This window comes from Aricia agestis, chromosome 8, assembly GCF_905147365.1.
Source record: "Aricia agestis chromosome 8, ilAriAges1.1, whole genome shotgun sequence".
NCBI lineage: Eukaryota > Metazoa > Arthropoda > Insecta > Lepidoptera > Lycaenidae > Aricia > Aricia agestis.
The window spans coordinates 16,318,024-16,337,208 of record NC_056413.1 but is presented as its reverse complement, the minus strand read 5'-3'; the positions used below and the strand labels follow the sequence as shown (position 1 = coordinate 16,337,208).

Sequence of the window (19,185 nt, the reverse complement as noted above, 5' to 3'; positions counted from 1 at the left end):
ATGACCTTATGTGTAGAGGCCCTAAACAGTGATGAAATCAAAACTTTTTCAATTTTGCACGCTATTGTCATAGCAAAACATGCTGCACTGTATCAATAACTGTAACAACCCATGTAACCATGTTTTTGAGCAAATAAATATGATTATGATTATGATTATGATTATAGTATAAAATTATTTATTATGAATGGTAAGGCATTGAAACTATTAATGAAATTTAATCTCTATCTAACATGCACCTCTATCCAATGCCTTATCAAGCCATCAAAACTGTCAGTTAATACCCTTAGAATGCTGTTATGACTACTTCTGACACGCTGCATCAATGACGCCACTCGTTTCTTTAGTATGGCGTTACAGCCATCAGTGCGCATTTCGGCAAACATACCTGAGGCACTACAGTACCTCGGTAGTCCTAACAGCATTCTAAAGATATTATTGTACTGAAAACGAAGAGCATTTATCGCACGCTGAGTGTAGCTCGCTTATAGATTGCATGTGTAAAAGGACTGACAGTAAGCTTTAAATAAAGTCACTTTCACCTCTGTAGAGCATCTTGCAAATCTACGAGCTAACATGTTCCCACGTACGGCCAACGCCCTTCGCTCCCTCTCAATGTCTACTTCGTCAGCAAGCGTGTCAGTTACCCAATGACCCAGATATTTGAATTTATTGACACTAGCAAGTGGAACTTCGTTTAGAAACACGCGTGGTATTGTGCTAACTTTGTTTTCACGGGGTTGGAAAACAAGAAGTTCACTTTTCTTAGAGTTATACCTGAGTCCTTGAGCCTCGGCATACGCTTGACACTTGCCTAGCAGTTTTCTGAGGCCACTGATCGAAGGGACTGAGCAACACCATGTCATCAGCATAACTAATGTGGTTCAGCATTACTCCGCCAATGGAACAACCAACATTAGTGCTGCTCAGCTCCTCGATCAGCTTATTTACGTAAAGTTTGAACAGACGAGGAGATGTTAATCCACCTTGTCGAACTCCACACTTTAATTTATACTCGCTAGAGAGAGCCCCAGACCACTTTACAACATAATTTTAAACCGATCGGGCTAATACTTTCCATGCATAAAGCTACTATGACGTAGGCATCCCTTAAGAAAGGGTTTTGATAAATTCTACCTCTAAGGGGATAAAATAGGGGATGAAAGATTGTATATAATAATACTTTTTAACGCGGGCAAAAGCTAGTATTATTAAAGACTCATTCATGATAATAATAATCTATGAAAACCGCGAGAAAACTTCAATTGATAAAAAAGTACGTATCCGTTTTTCATACAACGGTAATTAGGAACATACCGTATACTAATTACCAATTAGTATACGGTAATTAGAAAAAGTTAGATTTTCTTGAAAAATTTTAAAAACCGACACAGTTTGCAAAAACTTGCTTAGGGCAAAGTACGTAGGCCAAATTACTTTCTAGATTGACATGATCAACATACAATCTTATTTAAAAATCAAGTAGCAAAATAAGATTACGGTAATTAGAAAAGTTCGTTACCAAAGCTACGGTAAGTAGATACTCTCGTGCTTCATCGGCGGCACACTAACATTAACGACGTGGGACCGCTGATGGGCCGTGGAACATGCTAAGGAGAAGTGACCCGCGCACTTGTAATATGCCAAATCCTGTTATTTTTGGGTGGGCACCCGAAAACAGCATGCGTTACGGTAATTAGAACTTTTGATAGGACAAACGATTATTTCATGATAACTATTTATAGGCTGGGCCTATTGAGTCGATGTTTTCCAATGCGATAACCAATGTTTACGAGCATTTAAAACGATGAATAGATCATGGTTAATATGTATGTTATAAAAATTACAAGCAAGTTTCGAGATCAAGTTGGCGTGGGGACACGTCACAGTAATGAGAAAAACATGATTTTTGAACACGACATAAATTAATTTAGTCTGAATTACTTAAATTAGAAGCCTGTGTTTAAGTTTGTAGCTAGCTACGGATGCTATCTACCGTTTAAAAATATTGCATACTTGAATAAGATAATATTACAGAGTATACAAGCCCGGGACACTTAAATTTTGCTCTCCTGAGAATGGCCGATGTGTACGTATACACATAAACAAGCATGATTGAATGTGATTTCTATGAGATTAAATTGTCAACGTGCGGCACGTGCCGACACGTCTCTTTTTACCACGCAGTTTTACTGATAGTGACATATTCCGCTAGGTATATTAACTTTATGGGTATACTATACCGTATATATACGTCAAAATCATTATTAAATTATAGTTCGGTAATCATTAAATCAAATCATTAACGAAGGCCGTGGCTCGTAGAATCTAGAAAATAAGCGTCTTTAATACTGCGTCTTCTTTAAACCAGTGTTTGTTTGCAAGTCTCGTTACTGTCATAACTTTATTATAAACTGCCGCATATTTTACATCTAAAGATAAGTATTCATATTAATATTATGCTCTTTAATCATTTTTAGTCTTCTTACTCGACCGAAGCGAAATCAAAAGAAAGACTTAGCTTTTAGCAAATAGCAATTAGGTAGGTACTCATAATAATATTACTTAATCATAATATCCCAGCGACCACATAAGAGGCTATGTGGTCGCTGTAATATCCTATCGTATATCAGGGAGGTATCAAAATTTTTCATTTTAAAGTTTTCATTTCACTCTTATTTCTCTTTTGCTTCTAATTACTTTAATAATTTAGAAATTATTAAGTACCATAAAAGACCTACCTAGATATTATGACAATCACATATTGAGTTAATAACAATTTCAAAAAGTAATTACGCATTGAGTCCATCAGGCACGCGGTAAAGGTTTAAGTCCAAGGATTTTTTTATTATTAAAATCAAATTAAAATAATAAGGTAAGTTCATGATACTTAGTTATTTCTTTTCCAAAATTTCTTACTTATTATGCATGTCTCCTAAACTGCTGCCATTATTTTAAGACCAAAATTAGCCAAACAGTACTAGATAACAATAATTATATAAAATAAAGCATGGATTATATTTTGTAGCGAGAGGCAACCCTATCGTATGAAAACGTATCACTATCGATTCTGTATCAAAGGGCACAGTATTTTGCATCTGAATACTTAATACTTTCATAAGAGCCTCTAACAGCTTCCTCCAATTTAATATTTAAATCTTATTTACATAGTTTAAAAGATGGTCATCTAAATTTGTGAAATCTGTTAAGCCCATGGGATGCACTTCTTTCAAACTAATATTATAAATACGAAACTCGAAAGTGTGTCTGTTGGTCTGTGAACCTCTTCAGTCTTCACGCCTCAGCCGATTTTGATGAAATTAGGCACGTAGATTCTTTCAGTCCCGGGAAAGGAATAAGCATAGTTTTAGTCCCGGAAAAATGAATTGTTCCAGCTCAATAATCGCAATATAGTGTAATATTGTTAGATAAATCATAATTCATAATAAAATAAAAAATTAAATAAATCAATTAAAAAAAACATTTAGCAACAGTTTTATCAGATAAAATATACTTACTTTGTTATATTTTTTAGGGTTCCGTACCTAAAGGGTAAAAACGGGACCCAATAGGCATGATGAAAATTTTTTTCTTATAGGTAATTGAAAGACACTTAAAAAATAGAAACATCGTTAAAAGAATGACTCTGATAGCTTAAAAATTCACCAAGATATGACAGTTCAAATATCTCATAAAAAAGACCTGCCTGAAACGCTCCATACAAAGTGCTACGAAAGTATGACGTCAGTCTTTTGTAGTTTGTGCGCATCGGGAGACAACTTTGTTCGACAGGTATATTAAATATTGCGTTTATGAAAGTGGTTTCATAACAAAAGTTGCTTTTAATTGCATAAGTTATCGAATTGTAAACAAATATTATTAAGAAATATAATTGAAAAAAATATCGACTTGAATATCCAACTTTGAAGGCGCATAACAAAAAAAATACAAATGCTATCAAGCTGAAATTTTGGGAATACTTACTTTTTAACGTGATTTCTTTATTTTATTAACGAAATTCGCTAATCTTTGACCTTGTCATCATCCCTATTACTAAGATTTCCTTGTATGTCCGTCTGTCTGTCTGTCTGTCTTCAGGCTGTATCTCAAGAACCACTATGGCTAGAGTTTTGAAATTTTCACAGATTGTGTTAAGTAAGTAGGTATGTGTATTGTGTATATCCGTTGCCGCTATAACAAAAAGTACTAAAAACTAAATAAAATTTATATTCAAGAGAGCCCCCCTAAAAATACTTCGTATCATTAATTCCAACTTCCTAGAATACCTAGCGAAAACGGATTACGGAGAGAGTTTCACGAGAAAATAATTAAAATTTAATTCAAAGCTGGAGCGGCCATTTTGAAATGAATTCTCTTTTCAAAAGCTGCACGGTGTATAGTAATAGGTAACTTCCTTGCACGAGGCTCGAGTGCATGTGTGGCCTTGACACACAAACGAAATAAAATTGTGCTTTAAGTAGGTACAAGGTAGCTGCTGGTTCTAGTATTAAATTAATAAATACTGAGTATGAGTGCTAGGGAATACCTTATACCTAGTATACTCAGCTTAATTACTCAAACATGTTAAATATTTTTGTATGAGAAAATGATTTTGGTATTACGTATGTATGAGAATTTCGATGGCACCCGGCCCCTTAACTCAGCTACCAACTCTCTTATGAATTAAAAAATACATAGTTACATTTAATTCTGAATTGAGAAAATGTAAACGTCAGAATTGATTAAACTTCGTTCATACTCATAGTTCTGAATATTAAATCAGATTTTTCAATATTATTTTTTTCAAAAATCATTGAGGGCCTGTTTCACCACTTCCTGATTCTCCATACTCCATCTGTCAAAGAAGTTGTAAATATAACTGAGTTCCACTTAATGTATCCGAATTCCGAAGATTCTGCACCGTGCAACCGTGTTACAAAAAAAAATTAAAGAAAGGGGCCGTCCATTAATCATGTCATTTTTTTTTTGCATTTTTATCCCCCCTTCCTCCCTTGGTGATTCATGGTGAGGTTCAAGACACCATATTTAAATGATTTTTCCAATTTAAAGAAAAAGAAAAGCAAACCTTGTGCTTCGCTTTGAAAATATTACTAATAGGGTTAGTATTTCACTACATAGTATAAAACAAAGTCGTTTTTTTCCCCTCATGTCCCTTTCTTCCCTTTAATCTTTAAAACTACGCAACGGATTTTGATGCGGTTTTCTTTAATAGATAGAGTGATTAACGAAGAAGGTTTATAAGCACTTAAGTACAATAATATTCAATAATTAATGGTGGAGAAATACTGTTATTTTTGGGGTTTGATGATGATGTCGTAAATAAAATTATTTTTTTTCCGCTTACATTGCAAAAGCAGGCTGAACTCTACGAGATTTATCAAAATAATGTACTAGGTATTGTACACTATAAAAAGGTAAGTATACAGAAAACTTCACGATGGTATATGTCTATTATTATCTTATGGATATCCTTCAATAACATTTTTGTCATTTACTTATAACTACAAATAATGGCTAATTTTCGGAGCGATTTTAATTTTTAACCAATACGGCAATTGTGTACGTACATTGTACGGCACACATCACTAGAAATTGTTGCCATTTCACAACTGATTTAATACAGATCTATATGACCCTTTACAGCATAATATATTTTATATTTTATACCCGCGCGAAGCAGGGGCGGGTCGCCAGTTATCTATAAGACCTAGATATAGTCTAGCAGCTAGCTAGTGGTAGTTGATATAATGCTGACTCAGTTTAAACGTGCTAAGCTCAGCTGAGAACGTTTAAGAACGGGTGAAGACTAAACCCGGGTTAAGAGCGGATAAAACCCGATAGAAGCACGAGAGCTGCTCTCATTACTCGCTCCTTAATACCTCTACGTCCAACGAGTTTTACTTCAATAATTAAATATATTTTATATTAATTCTGTATTATATTTTCACCATTCAATTAGAATGCTAACAATTTTTATGAAGTAAATAGTAACTTATAATAATTGACTTATTAAAGTCAAACCAAGAAAAATTTTTTATTCGAAGTATTAAAAAAAACACCTTTATAATAATATCTTTTCTCGTATATTGTTGCCGATTTCTGTCCGTAGCCGTAACTTTGTCGATTGACAATGAAGTGATAGTTGTTTCTAGTCTATTCGTCTTTTGCAAAGTCGATGAGAACTCACTATGAAGTACATAAATCAACTTCGAACTCATAAAAAGCTGACATTATCATTCAGAGATACCAAGAGGACCGATGAATCTTTAGTCTGTATCTTAATTAAGGGTGGGTTGCACCAACTTACTTTAACTACTTATAACTTTAGCTTTAACCATAACAAAATGTGAAAAGAACTGTCAAATCCTTTTTTTTTATCCTGCCGCCTGTCAGGCTTCCATAATGGACGCCATATTTGACGATAACTTTAACCTTAACTATAACTACGCCTCTGGTGCAACCCGCCCTAAGTTACCAGAATAGGGTACGAGCATTTTTAGACAGCTCCTAGACTAGAAAGGTCAATCACCGCTGGTGCCACCTTTAATTATTTTGACTATACCTATATAATAAAAATTGTGCATTCAGAATTTTCACCATTCCAACATTTTTAATGAAAAACCCTGTTTATATTACGTCTTGATAGCTGTTTAATATTTTAATAATTAATATCAGCGCGCTGGGCTGGGCTCTACCAATGTAGCTCAAACATTTGACCTCTTGATATGACAGCTAGCCACAAAGCAATTTCATCCCGTAATAACATATTGAGGCATAATTAATTAATATTACAGCCTGTGTGAGGGACAACAAAGTCAGTGGCGTAGCGTGGGTTTGGGCACCCAGGGCAGGGCCGCCTTATTATAAAATATTTTTCATAAGATAGCTGCGGCAGACAGATGTATCACTGGTAAATTATTATTATCGTGCTGGCCTCGGCTTTGGGACGAGATGATGAAAATTTATGTACATTAGAACATAGACATACTCGTCTTAACCACACAGTAAGTCTGCAAATCAAAAATTTTAATAAAAAAATTGCGCCTTTTCTCGTGAGTCTGGACCATGAAGCTTTGTTTTAGCTTCGTGGTCTGGACCATGATAAGAAACGCAAACTTAAAAGTAAGAAACAAAAGCCTCTAAAATCGCTTGTATATTCCCTCCTTACATTGGTACAAATTCCTTTTTAACCCACGGCACTTTACTGAGAAAAATATCCAGAAGGACCTGCACTTGATTGTACAGTTTATTGAAGAAGTCAGTCGCGAGTGCCGATATCACTTTCTGGATTTCCAACAATATTTTGGGCATGTTCAGTTGCACATCACTCTTGAGGAAAACGTAGAAACTTTCTAGAAACTCCGTGAAAGGCACCGACGATTGGACCACGTAAATGATGTCTAAGTCCGACAAAATGGCGCGTATGAGGTCGACGTGTCGCGGCGTGTGTTCCACCACGCTACCGTTCAGGTGGTCCTCCAGAATTTTCTGGAAGTCCATCAGAATTCTTCTTTGCGGAGTCTCGACGAACTCATAGAACTGGACCTGCAAGTGGTGAGCGAAATCGTCACTCATGAGGGAGTAAAATTTCGTTTCGAACACAGCTTCGTAGAGAGATCTTAGGAAAGACTTCATTTTCCGGTATGGAGCCTTCGTCAGCTCTGAAAGTATACTCAGTAAAGCAGATGAGAGCTTATTTTTAGTCGAACACACACCGTGTTCCACACATAGAGTATTTAAATAGTTGTTCTCCAATATGACTGTAGCTAGCACTAATTTGTGACGAAGATCCTTATCGTCATCTTCAGCGTAAACCAAAATCAGCTGTTGAAACTTCGAATTAATTATCTTGATTGTGACTATCCAATACGAGGGCTTATTTTCATCTGTGCTATCGAGCAGTACCTCCTTGATATATTCAACATATTCCTGCACTTGATTTCGATAGTCTTCATCTATGAATTGTGACCCTAGAGATTTATTTAGTACCCTTCTCATTGTCTTTGTAATAACTATAAGGTACTCCTCTATAAATTTATACAAGGAGCAATTTTCGCAGTCGCTCGTTGCTTTAAATAAGGAGTGTCGGATCATTGAAGTAATTTTATCTTCTTGCGCGGGCAACATACTTCTTCTAGAACTTCCCACAGAGTTGACCACTCGTTCTGCCAGATTGTCTAGAAACTCTTTTCCGAGATTCAAGGTTCCTTCAATTGACACATTTACGGCAAGAGATGGTGATATTGCTGAAACAAATTGTTAAATAGTTTAAGAAAGTAATCGTTTTTACAGCTATTTAAATAGTATAACTATAACGTTTTACGATATAAAATTAGACTTGTCATAATCCAGCAACAAGCATAATAATTTACATACCGATTAAAAATAAAAACAATTTTGAATCCATATTAATTCTATGTGTGCAGTTGGTTCTGCAGAAAGCTATAACATTATGCTGTAAAATATACATCGTAAATTATTATTAAGATTAGAAAAACATAAAAGTGCGCTAACATCGTAAGAAATATAAAAACAAACTTTTCTCGATGTGCATTGTGCAGGTATGAGGTACTGTGTTGGAAAATAGTCATTGTTTCTTCAATTAAATTCTTTAGTTATGAGAGATTGTTAGCAGGCATCTAATTCTGTAAAAAGTACTAATTTTACTTACTACGCTTCTAGGGATGGGTGTCATGTCATCACTCATCACCCACCCCTAGAAGCGCCCCTGTTTGCCTTTAGGATAATCCGCCACTGCATACATGATTGCGTCTTCTAATTTCTACATAGAAACATTTTAAAATCCCAAAATCGCCATTTCTAGTGTCTAGTAGATGAGCATTAGATGACGATGAAGTCGATGGATGATCTAATCCGCATTCCGCTATTAGTTTTATAAATAAAAACGTCTGTTGTTGAGGTAGGTAGAGCTCGACAAGGCTTTAAGGCCCTGTATTCCCAAAAACGGACGATTTTCAAGATTTGAAAGTGACACAACAATATAGTAATTTAAATTCTGAAAAAAATACATGTGTTAGTTAAGGATCTAACACAGTGGAATTTATATTCCATTACACAATATCATGAACTTCACTCGATAGAAAAAAATCCCAAACTTACCTCTTCTTTTAACGAATTTTCCATACTATGTCCAAATTATTTGGAATTTTCAGATAATTTTTGCACTGAATTAAAGAGAAAGAATATATCTAGGGCGATTCGTTTTTTTTTTCACTCGATTTAATTGATGTAAGTATAAAAAAACGACGATCAAAAAACTATAAAATAGCAGGCGCAAAGGTTCGGCTGGTACGCTTTCAGTCACACACTTCGTTAAAAAAAGAGGTAAGTTTGGGATTTTTTTCTATCGAGTGAAGTTCATGATATTGTGTAATGGAATATAAATTCCACTGTGTTAGATCCTTAATTAACACATATATTTTTTTCAGAATTTAAATTACTATATTTTTGTGTCTACTGTCACTTTTAAATCTTGAAAATCGTCCGTTTTTGGGAATACAGGGCATTAAGGCCCAATAGTCCCTAAAAATAGCAGGTCGATGTCTGTTAGTACGAATATCGACGTTAAGGACATTAAAATAACATTTATGTCAGCGCGCCTTGTACAGTGGCTGTTACGCGCCGCCGCGTGCCTTGATAATAGAAAATAGGAGTAAAAACCTTTTATTTTTAGTATAACACAAATCAAATATATCAAATCGTTTACGTTAGGTTACGGCATATTATGTATAAGTATATACATTTTTTGTTTTTTCTAGAAAGTGTGTAATTTAGCCATAAAATGATTTAATTATAATTAACGCTGTTTTTATAATTATGATTAGTTCTATGTTACAATGAAGTAAAAAATAAAACGCCATCTGTTGAATCGTATTAGAACTAAAATGTTCATTGCATCGATATATTTCTGGATTTTTTATAATATTATACATAAAATATATTTAAGATTTTTGAAATATTATTTTAATACACATCCAAGACCCAGGAACATTGAAAACTTTTTGTTCCGCCTGCGGGACTCGAACCCAGGACCCCCGGGTAGAGCGCTGGCCACGCGCAATGCGAATTAATTTTAATCGATATTTTCATGGAAATAAGATATTTTCCCACATCAAAATGTAGCCTATGTCCTTTCTCAGACTCTAGAATAACTGTGTACAAAATTTCATTGCAATCGGTTCAGTAGTTTTGGCGTGAAAGCGAGACAGACAGACAGACAGACAGACAGAGATACTTTCGCATTTATATTAGTATAATAGATAATAGATATAGATTAAATAATTATTCAAAAAACAACTTATAATGTTGTCTTCTATTCAAGAAACGTAGTTACTATTGAATTAAGATTTTTATTTATAAATAACATTGATTAGTATAAATTTGAATGCCCTCCTCATAAGTTGTTTTCAAACACATTTTTTTCAGTTTTCACAGGAAACCGGAGGCAGTAGATGAATTCCGACTGCAATCAAACTTTGTAGTCTATTTACACTCATCATTTGGCACCTTTTTTTCGGTGTGCTGCAAAGAAAACTGTCAATTTTTTTTCTCCATACAAAAGTGACCCACCCTACCATCCACGTTCATTAAGATTAGAGCCTTGTAGCACTTTAAGGGTGGGTTGCACCAACTTACTTTAACTATAACTGTAACTTTAATTATAACTTTAACTTCAATGCAAAATGTCAAATCTTTGGTTAAAGTAAAAAATGGACGCCATATTTAACTATAACCATAGAGCTCAACAAGGCTTTAAATGAACGTGGCGAAAAAAGGAACTAACGCTGTCATCATACAAAAACGCCATTTTGGTCAGTTCTCCTTTACCAGCAGCGTCCCCGCCCACGTTCATTTAAATCCTTGTCGGACCAGCAACATACATCTGTCAAATTCTGTTGTCAAAGTTAAGGTTAAAGCAGGGCTTCAAATACCGGTATTTTTTCATAACGTTATTGCGTCAAGGATATAGATAACGGTATGAAAATTTACCCGATACTAGAAATAACGGTAAAAATGGGCATTGTCAAAAAAAAAATCACATGTACTTTTTATTTATTTTTTTCGTTAAAATAGGGTATTTTAAGAATATAAATTAAATAATTTTTTATGAATAATGAATTTCTTTAATTTATTTGAATATAAATTAAAGAAATTCATTGGCTAGTTTTTTTCTCAATAAATTTTTAAAGTTTCGCTCTGACGTCATCATCTGCGGCCAATTAACCTTACAGTATGTTTTAAATTTAGTTTCAATCTTATTTATAATGGCTGGTTCGTCAAATGCAAGTTTTCATTAAGTGAAAGCTGATACGAGAAGCTTACCAAAAGTTCGAAACGTAATGTTGGTCGACTTTATTGCTAATTTAACGCCATTGAAGGTCAAACAAAGGTTAAACATATTTGTTCAAAAATATAAGTAACTAATGGGTATTTTTTTCGTTTATATATAGAAAAACAATCACTGACCTTATTCCTCGAAATCTTTTTGTAATGAGCAAAATTAAAAAAAAAATGGACAATCCCCATTGGAATTAATACCGGTAAATGTTATAACGGTAAATAAGATTTATAACGGTAAATATATGTTCTTTGATAACGTTACCTTTTGTAAAATACTTAATTTAATCAGTCAATTCAGTATGCAGTATGCACAAAATTAAACTAGACGTGTCTGGTGACCAGTAGGTATATATTATAGGAAAAATGACGTCTAATGAGAATGACATGGTCAGTACTCAGTAGTTCAGTGCTCATTATCTTTGTTCAAATATTACTAATTTATGGGTTGTATAGTAAATTATTGTATTGTCAGCACGTGTGCCATTCGCTGGCTGCCGGATGATCTTTATTGTTTTGCAGACGACGGAACACAAAGCATGAGTGGTGGCAGTCAGTTCAGGACGTTCGTTCTAATGGAGAGAGAATAGAGCTAGCTGCTGCCTCGCGCCATCGCGCCGTCTGCGTTACTGCATGTAAACTGGTTTGTGTGATCCACGGACATGCCGCGCCGCCAGAGCCCGCCGGGGACCTGCGGAGCGGTCTTTTTGCCCTTGGTGTGCTTTGGTAATACAATATATTGTAGGATTCCCTTTGTGCTATCGTTCGCGACGAAATTGACCGGTCCGCCCCGCCCCGTCGTGTGCAAAGCACCTCTGATCCGACGGGCTACGCTCCTTAAAATATTCTCCATGTTATAATACCTACATATTTTGTAAATGCTATCATATAATTTTGTGCTTCCTTTTTTAAATTTTTAACTACAGTTAAAAAAGTTGATATTTTTAACTACAGTCAGATAATTATCCATATTTTGCCAATCCCCCGCATTCGCCACAATTAAAACAAGTAAATAAATACGGACATAGGTACCATGCATAATTTTCTGCATTCATTGACTAAACAAATTGCAGCACCATCTTGACTTGTTAAGTCAAAGTTTTTTATGAAAATAAGGGGGCGAACGAGAAAACGGGTCACCGGATGATTGATGGAAAGCAACTTCCGTCACCCATGGACACTCGCTGCATCAGAAGAGCTGCAGGTGCGTTGCCGACCTTTTAAGAGGGAATAGGGTAATAGGGGAGGGTAGGGAAGAGAAGGGAAGGGAATAGGGGAGGGGATTATACCTCCGGTAAACTCACTCACTCGGCGAAACACAGCGCAAGCGCTGTTTCACGCCGGTTTTCTATGAGAACGTGGTATTTCTCCGGTCGAGCCGGCCCATTCGTGCCGAAGCATGGCTCTCCCACGTATATAAAAACTGGTGCTCGGAAGTCGGAATTTGGGCTGCGAGTGAGATTTGGTGCACAACGCATACCGCATACCTGATACCAGAAAATATCGTTATATTTACCGGTATTTTCATAACGATATTTTTTGGTTATGTTACTAGATATCGATAAAAAATACCGTTATCTGGTTACCATTATAAAAATACCGGTACGTAACGATATTTATTCGGGCATTCGATAACGTTATGAAGCCCTGGGTTAAAGTTAAATTAGTTGTAACTATTATAACCATGACCATAACTGTAACTATAACCACGCCTCTGGTGCAACTCAGGGTGAGCTAGAATAAAATTAAGATCATAGTTCAAGCAGTCCATCGGGCTGTTAAATTCGACGTAAAGAATTAACCTCCGCAGCCGCTTTTCTGTATATAGAAACAAGTTGTCAAGACTCAAGATAAATAAACTAATTTATGCCATAAAATAAACTATCCAGGACAAAGATGGGACAAAGGGCCGAGACACAAAATCACGACACGACGTCGTAGAAATTCAATGATGAGTTTCTACGACGCGACGTCGTACGATGTCGTGTCGTAGTTTTTTACGACGTGCGTCGTAGATTCCCATGACGTCGCATCGTGAAACGACATCGCGTCGTGGTACGACACGACGTCGTGTCGTGTCTTTGTGTCCCGTCCCAAAGGGACAAACCCAGTGGCTAGTGCCAGTGGGCCAGTGACCACATTGACACACACGGGTGACGGGACACCTCAGAAATGTTCTGATGTTCGGGCCACACTAACGAGAAACGCCGTTAATTAACGCGATAATTAACGGCGTTTCTCGTTAGTGTGGCCCGAACATGAGACCATAGACAACATTTTTTATTCTTCTTCTTCTTTATTTCGCAAAAATATTTTTATCTGTATCCTTTAATCTGTGGGATGTGGCCCCTTTGACGTTTCGTTTTCCTCTAGCTGTCAAAATCTGTCACTGCCTTTTTGTTTCGGCCATTTTTGCCGAAAGTTTGGTGGACTTCTTCGGTCGCGAATCCGTTCGTGGCCTTTAGATCACACTAATTAAAGTTTGTCAAGATGGTGCAGAAGAAGGTAAAAACCATGTGCGTTTATTGTAAAATATTATTTTTATCCCAGAAATTATCGAAACAGTGAAACTTCCATATTCGTGAGTGAGGTTCGACTTTGTTGTTTATGTCGTAGAAATCGTTAAATACACGACTTCAAATTGCATTTGGTTTATTGAATATTGTGTATCTTCACGTGAACCGTGAGTATTAAAAGTGTAAGCGGTGTGTGGAAGTATTTTAGTATAAAATATTTCCTAGTTCAAACATAACCTGTAACTTGCCATGATGTGAACTTATCAATGAAGTTTTATGATTACACGTAAATTATCACCAAGATCGCTGATGCTTTCATACATCGTGAGCTGTTCGATGTAGTATTTCTTGGAAATTAAGTTGGAATTACTTTTTAGCCTAAGAAGAAGGTTGGGAAGAAAGTAGCGGCCGCCCCTCTGGTCGTGAAGAAAGTTGAACCCAAAAAGATCGTGAACCCACTGTTCGAGAAGAGGACAAAGAACTTCGCTATTGGTATGTAGACATTAATCTATACTTTTGCTATAAAACATACGAGACCAAAATGATGTAAACAATTTCCCCGAAGCACCATGTGGGTGAAAGTAACGAGCTTTTTAACACTGATACTGGTCTTATTAACTAATAAACTTGACTAATTTTACTACAATATTGATCCATAAGTTCTAGAATCTAGACTGATCTTGTAACTTGATAAATCAAAACATTACCTTTTGACTTCATTATAGGTGGCAATATTGTATTGGTAACAGACATTAGTGTACCTAATCAGGTTTCAATAAAAATTATTATTCAATGAACATAAACAATCTACTTTTTATTGACGCGATTTATAACTTTTTTCATTTCACTGATGTGGAATTGTAGGTCAGGATATCCAGCCAACACGTGACCTGTCCCGCTTCGTGAGATGGCCCAAATACATCCGCATCCAGCGGCAGAAGGCCGTCCTGCAGCGCAGGCTGAAGGTGCCCCCACCAATCAACCAGTTCACCCAGACACTGGACAAGACTACTGGTTAGTTTTTTTTACATAATATAGTGTACTTTACATAAGGATTATTGATGTTGACAAATGCAAAGAACTTACTTGTGCCTTTACTGAAGGCTAATAAAAACAGAAGAGTAACTGTGTCAAAAATTGTTCCGATTCTACAAAATGTGACTCCCACACATGCATACTTTATGCAAAAAGAGACCTGAATACATGCAAGAATTTTGTGTAATTATAGAAGTGACAATCATTGTCAACGGCTTTATTTTGTCAATTTGAATGTGTTTCGTAGCGATTGCCATACTCACCGAGGCGGCCATTTTTAAAAGAAGAAGAAGAAGCGATTGCCATATTATTGTAGTGTGCGAAAAGAACCTTAAGAACCAAATTCAAAACGATTAAAGTATGGGAGTTTTGTTTCCTTCATCATCATTTTCATCAGTCTATTGCCGTCCACTGCTGAACGTAGGCCTCCCCCAATGAGCACCAACCATCCCGATCTTGGGCAGCCCTCATCCATCCGTTGTTTGTTTCCTTAGTTTTTATTATTCGTAGACTAAATGTTTATTATGGAAGATAATATAGAGGAGCTACATTCTCATTTGGTAAATCTTTCTACATATATTATTCTATCACTGTCATAACAATGTTGGTCTTCCAAGGGGAATGTGTCTCCTTCCTTCCTTCCATAAAATATGTTTAATTAAAGTTCTAACAATAGGGACTGCTTTCATGATGAACTCCAAATGCAACTATGAATACTATGATTATCAACAAAATATACGAGCTTTTTAACTCTGAAATCTATTTTAATTATCAAAATCATAATTATTACTATTATGTTTACTCAATCAGGATAAAACATGTTTCAGCCAAGGGTCTTTTCAAAATCCTGGAGAAATACAGGCCCGAGACTGAGGCAGTGAGGAAGGAGCGCCTTAGGAAAGCTGCTGAAGCCAAGGTATGTTTTGCTTAGTGAAAATCTAAATGCTAAATTAAACTAAATTTGTAATTTGTTCACAGTCTTAATTGATATAATATATATTTGCTTCACACTTGTGCTAATCCATTAATTGCTGTCTCTGTATGATAAAAAAAATACACTAAAGTTGTTGGTAATTTACACACAACTTGGATTAGTGTATGAGAGCAGTAAATATTTTTATTAAGGGGTATGAAACTGATATTTGTATTATTACATCAATATAGATTGACCCTATTACGTATTTGTTGTTTAGTTATAGTATACACAAATTAGGGCTTCTCTTAGAATCTCGTAAATATTTGGTTTTACACCTATTATAATTGAAATGATGCATAAAACAATTCCGAGTGCCATGACGACCTCTAACCACCAAGATCTCTGATGTTACAACATCTAGATACAAAACATTTCATATTATTTGTCAATATTTAAAATAGTTGTGTTTGTAGGTCGCCAAGAAAGACGAGCCCCCAGCAAAGAGGCCCAACACAATCCGCGCTGGCACCAACACTGTGACCAAACTCGTTGAGAAGAAGAAGGCACAGCTTGTGGTCATCGCTCACGATGTTGACCCCATTGAGGTAAGGATGTCAAAAGTTTTAAAACCTGAAGTATCCTTATTTGTGATTTACATGGAAATAATAAGTAATAACCAGTTTTATTGAAGGCTAACTGCTTATCGAAATTATCATGTTTTATTGTAAAATACCCAGCTAATTACACTAGTACATAAGCTGTACAAAATACCAAGTTAATATGTCTGGTATGTCGAAAAAGATATATTGTTAAACAAGGACAAAATATTGCTTAGCTATTTGTTACTAATTACTAATTATCTAAAAGTTTTAATGCTTCTAATGACCTTGATCATGGGAATGGCAGACACAATAGATTTTCAATGGGGATTGTCCATTTTTTTTTAATTTTGCTCATTACAAAAACATTTCCAGTAATAAGGTCAGTGATCGTTTTTCTGTATATAAACAAAAAAGATACCCATTAGTTACTTATATTTTTGAACAAATACGTTTAACCTTTGTTTGACCTTCAATGGCGTTAAATTAGCAATAAATTCGACCAACATTACGTTTCGAACTTTTTTTAAGCTTCTCGTATCAGCTTTCACATACTGAGAACTTGCATTTGACGAACCAGTCATTATAAATAAGATTGAAAGGAAATTTAAAACATATGCAGATGTTAATTGGCGGCCGATGATGACGTCAGAGCGAAACTTTAAAAATTTATTGAGAAAAAACTAGCTAATGAATTTCAAAATTATTTAATTTATATTCTTAAAATATCCTATTTTAACGAAAAAAAAAAAAAAAGTACATGTGATTTTTTTTGGACAATGCCCATTATTATGCAACAGCTGGGTGCCGCTTGGGGGATTGATGGGTTAAAGATTAAACAGATGGTTAGCCAATTTTTGAGACAATGCACATTATCCTTACCCATACTTAGACTGAAAGTTTATATATAAACTACATCTGCTTGCCTCAAAATATCTCCATTTTGTATAGAAAAATCATATACACTCTAATGATGTTAGAATTTCTTCACCTGAGGCTGTAAACATTATTGTTTACAGTTGCATGAAGTCAGTTGACTCTGAATGCTACATATACATCCAACATACTCACACATACTAGATATTACACTAACATACTATGTTGTTTTCAGCTGGTACTCTTCCTGCCTGCCCTCTGCCGTAAGATGGGCGTCCCGTACTGTATCGTTAAGGGCAAATCCCGCCTCGGAGCCTTAGTACACAGGAAGACTTGCTCATGCTTAGCTCTGACACATGTAAGTCTTTTGCTTTAATGAAGAATATTTGCATTAGTATTGAAGCAAATTAATTAGAAGACATAGGATTCATATTCACTGGTCAACTTTGATGTTTGGCTGTGTTAGTCACAAGCTATAGCTATAGCCTGTAAAGTTTGATTATAATTTTATTCACCAACATCTCAGTTTTTGGGACTGAAATTTGAATTTTAATTTCCCATAAGCATGTTGTATCTATTTTATCATGTCTTTAGTTTTGCTTTAGTTAATCTGACTGATTTATTTCATTTTTGGCATGTAATGATGATTTATTTGCTATCCAAACGCCATGAGGACAACCCTCTACCACCAAACAGAGATATCTGAGGCCCAAACCCAGCCTATCTACTTTCACCCGAAATCCGTGCCACACTAACAGCATCCTGTCTCTAGGTGGAATCCGGTGACCGTGCTTCCTTCACCAAGGTGGTGGAGGCCATCAGAACGAACTTCAACGAGAGGTACGAGGAGCTCCGCCGACACTGGGGCGGTGGCGTCCTGGGCAACAAGTCCAACGCCCGCATCGCTAAACTCGAGAAGGCTAAGGCGCGAGAGCTGGCGCAGAAACAGGGCTAAGCCAATAAAACTTTATCTGTATCCTTGCGTGTTATTTTGATGTCCACTTTTATAAGGAGTAAACTTTACGTGATAAGTATAATTACGCCATGTCCATCTCCAAGTTTCATCAAAATCGATTTATTAATAAGAGCTTGTCCAGAGACGTTTTACGCGCGTAGAGCTACTGTACATTATATACCTATGTCGCGTCCTGCCTACGCGCGCTTTCTTACTCGCGCGTAAAACGCTTCCAACATAGAGAAAAATAATAATATATCGAGCTTGCAATGTGCGGGATTCTCGAGTCTCGACTCACCCGCAACGCGCGAGTCGAGATACTTGGTGCCATTGCAGCGTCCAGTACTACGCGCGAGTCCGCTGTGAATAAGATAGAAGAGAGAATAAGTTCGAGTCCATGTTTGTAGCGTAAAAACGCGGTATCTGGATGCAATAGAAATTGAAACGCGCGTAAAGGTGCTGATAAACTTGAGCATTCACTTGTAATGAGCATTTGTACGAATGTTACATCATAGAAAAATACGAGAACATTTTAACGAGCATTCTATCGAGCGTTCTGGCGATCATTCTAGCGAGCATTGCTTCGAACTATTTGGTGAGCCAAGCTTCGGTCATCATTCCGCGCCCCGCCGCGCGCCGCTCTGCGACGTCTCCCGGCAACTCTGTTATTCTCCAGCTCAAGTCTGACATCTTCGTGAAGAATGACGATGACGAACGTCGACTAGAGCGCTCACTAGAATGCTCATGAAAACGTTCATAGCAATGTTTGACTCTATGCTTGGCTCTGCTCGTTGTTCAGTTCGACAAATATAAAAATGGCGAATGCTCGATGTTCTGTTACAAGTGAATGCTCATGTCTATTAGCACCTTGAAACGTCTCATCTGAACAGGTACTAAAACTCGCGCGGG

At 36.1% G+C, this 19,185-nt stretch overlaps 2 protein-coding genes and 1 non-coding gene across 3 annotated transcripts; 2 read left to right on the top strand and 1 right to left on the bottom strand.

Moving 5' to 3' along the window:
* Positions 1–7,156: 7,156 nt before the first annotated feature.
* On the bottom strand, positions 7,157–8,512 carry LOC121729450. The gene is made up of 2 exons (XM_042117969.1): positions 8,398–8,512; positions 7,157–8,267 (listed from the first exon to the last, which is right to left on the bottom strand). Exons 1-2 carry the CDS (start codon positions 8,489–8,491, stop codon positions 7,186–7,188), a joined length of 1,176 nt encoding a protein of 391 aa, XP_041973903.1. The 5' UTR covers positions 8,492–8,512; the 3' UTR covers positions 7,157–7,185.
* Positions 8,513–13,740: 5,228 nt separating this feature from the next.
* On the top strand, positions 13,741–18,297 carry LOC121729451 (60S ribosomal protein L7a). Its single transcript, XM_042117970.1, has 7 exons — positions 13,741–13,884; positions 14,273–14,387; positions 14,760–14,909; positions 15,758–15,846; positions 16,320–16,451; positions 17,557–17,679; positions 18,094–18,297. The coding sequence occupies exons 1-7, from the start codon at positions 13,870–13,872 to the stop codon at positions 18,274–18,276; spliced, it is 807 nt and encodes a 268-aa protein (XP_041973904.1). The 5' UTR covers positions 13,741–13,869; the 3' UTR covers positions 18,277–18,297.
* LOC121730014 lies at positions 14,431–14,503 on the top strand. The gene has a single exon (XR_006036052.1). It is a non-coding gene; the product is annotated as a small nucleolar RNA SNORD36 (small nucleolar RNA).
* Positions 18,298–19,185: the final 888 nt, after the last annotated feature.

Coding starts and splice junctions, on each gene's coding strand:
- LOC121729450 (XM_042117969.1), bottom strand. CDS start 8,491: ATGTATATTTTACAGCATAATGTTATAGCTTTCTGCAGAACCAACTGC. Junction 8,268..8,397: donor ATTGTTTTTATTTTTAATCG/GTATGTAAATTA, acceptor AATTTGTTTCAG/CAATATCACCATCTCTTGCC.
- LOC121729451 (XM_042117970.1), top strand. Junction 15,847..16,319: donor GGAAAGCTGCTGAAGCCAAG/GTATGTTTTGCT, acceptor TTGTGTTTGTAG/GTCGCCAAGAAAGACGAGCC. Junction 16,452..17,556: donor ACGATGTTGACCCCATTGAG/GTAAGGATGTCA, acceptor TGTTGTTTTCAG/CTGGTACTCTTCCTGCCTGC.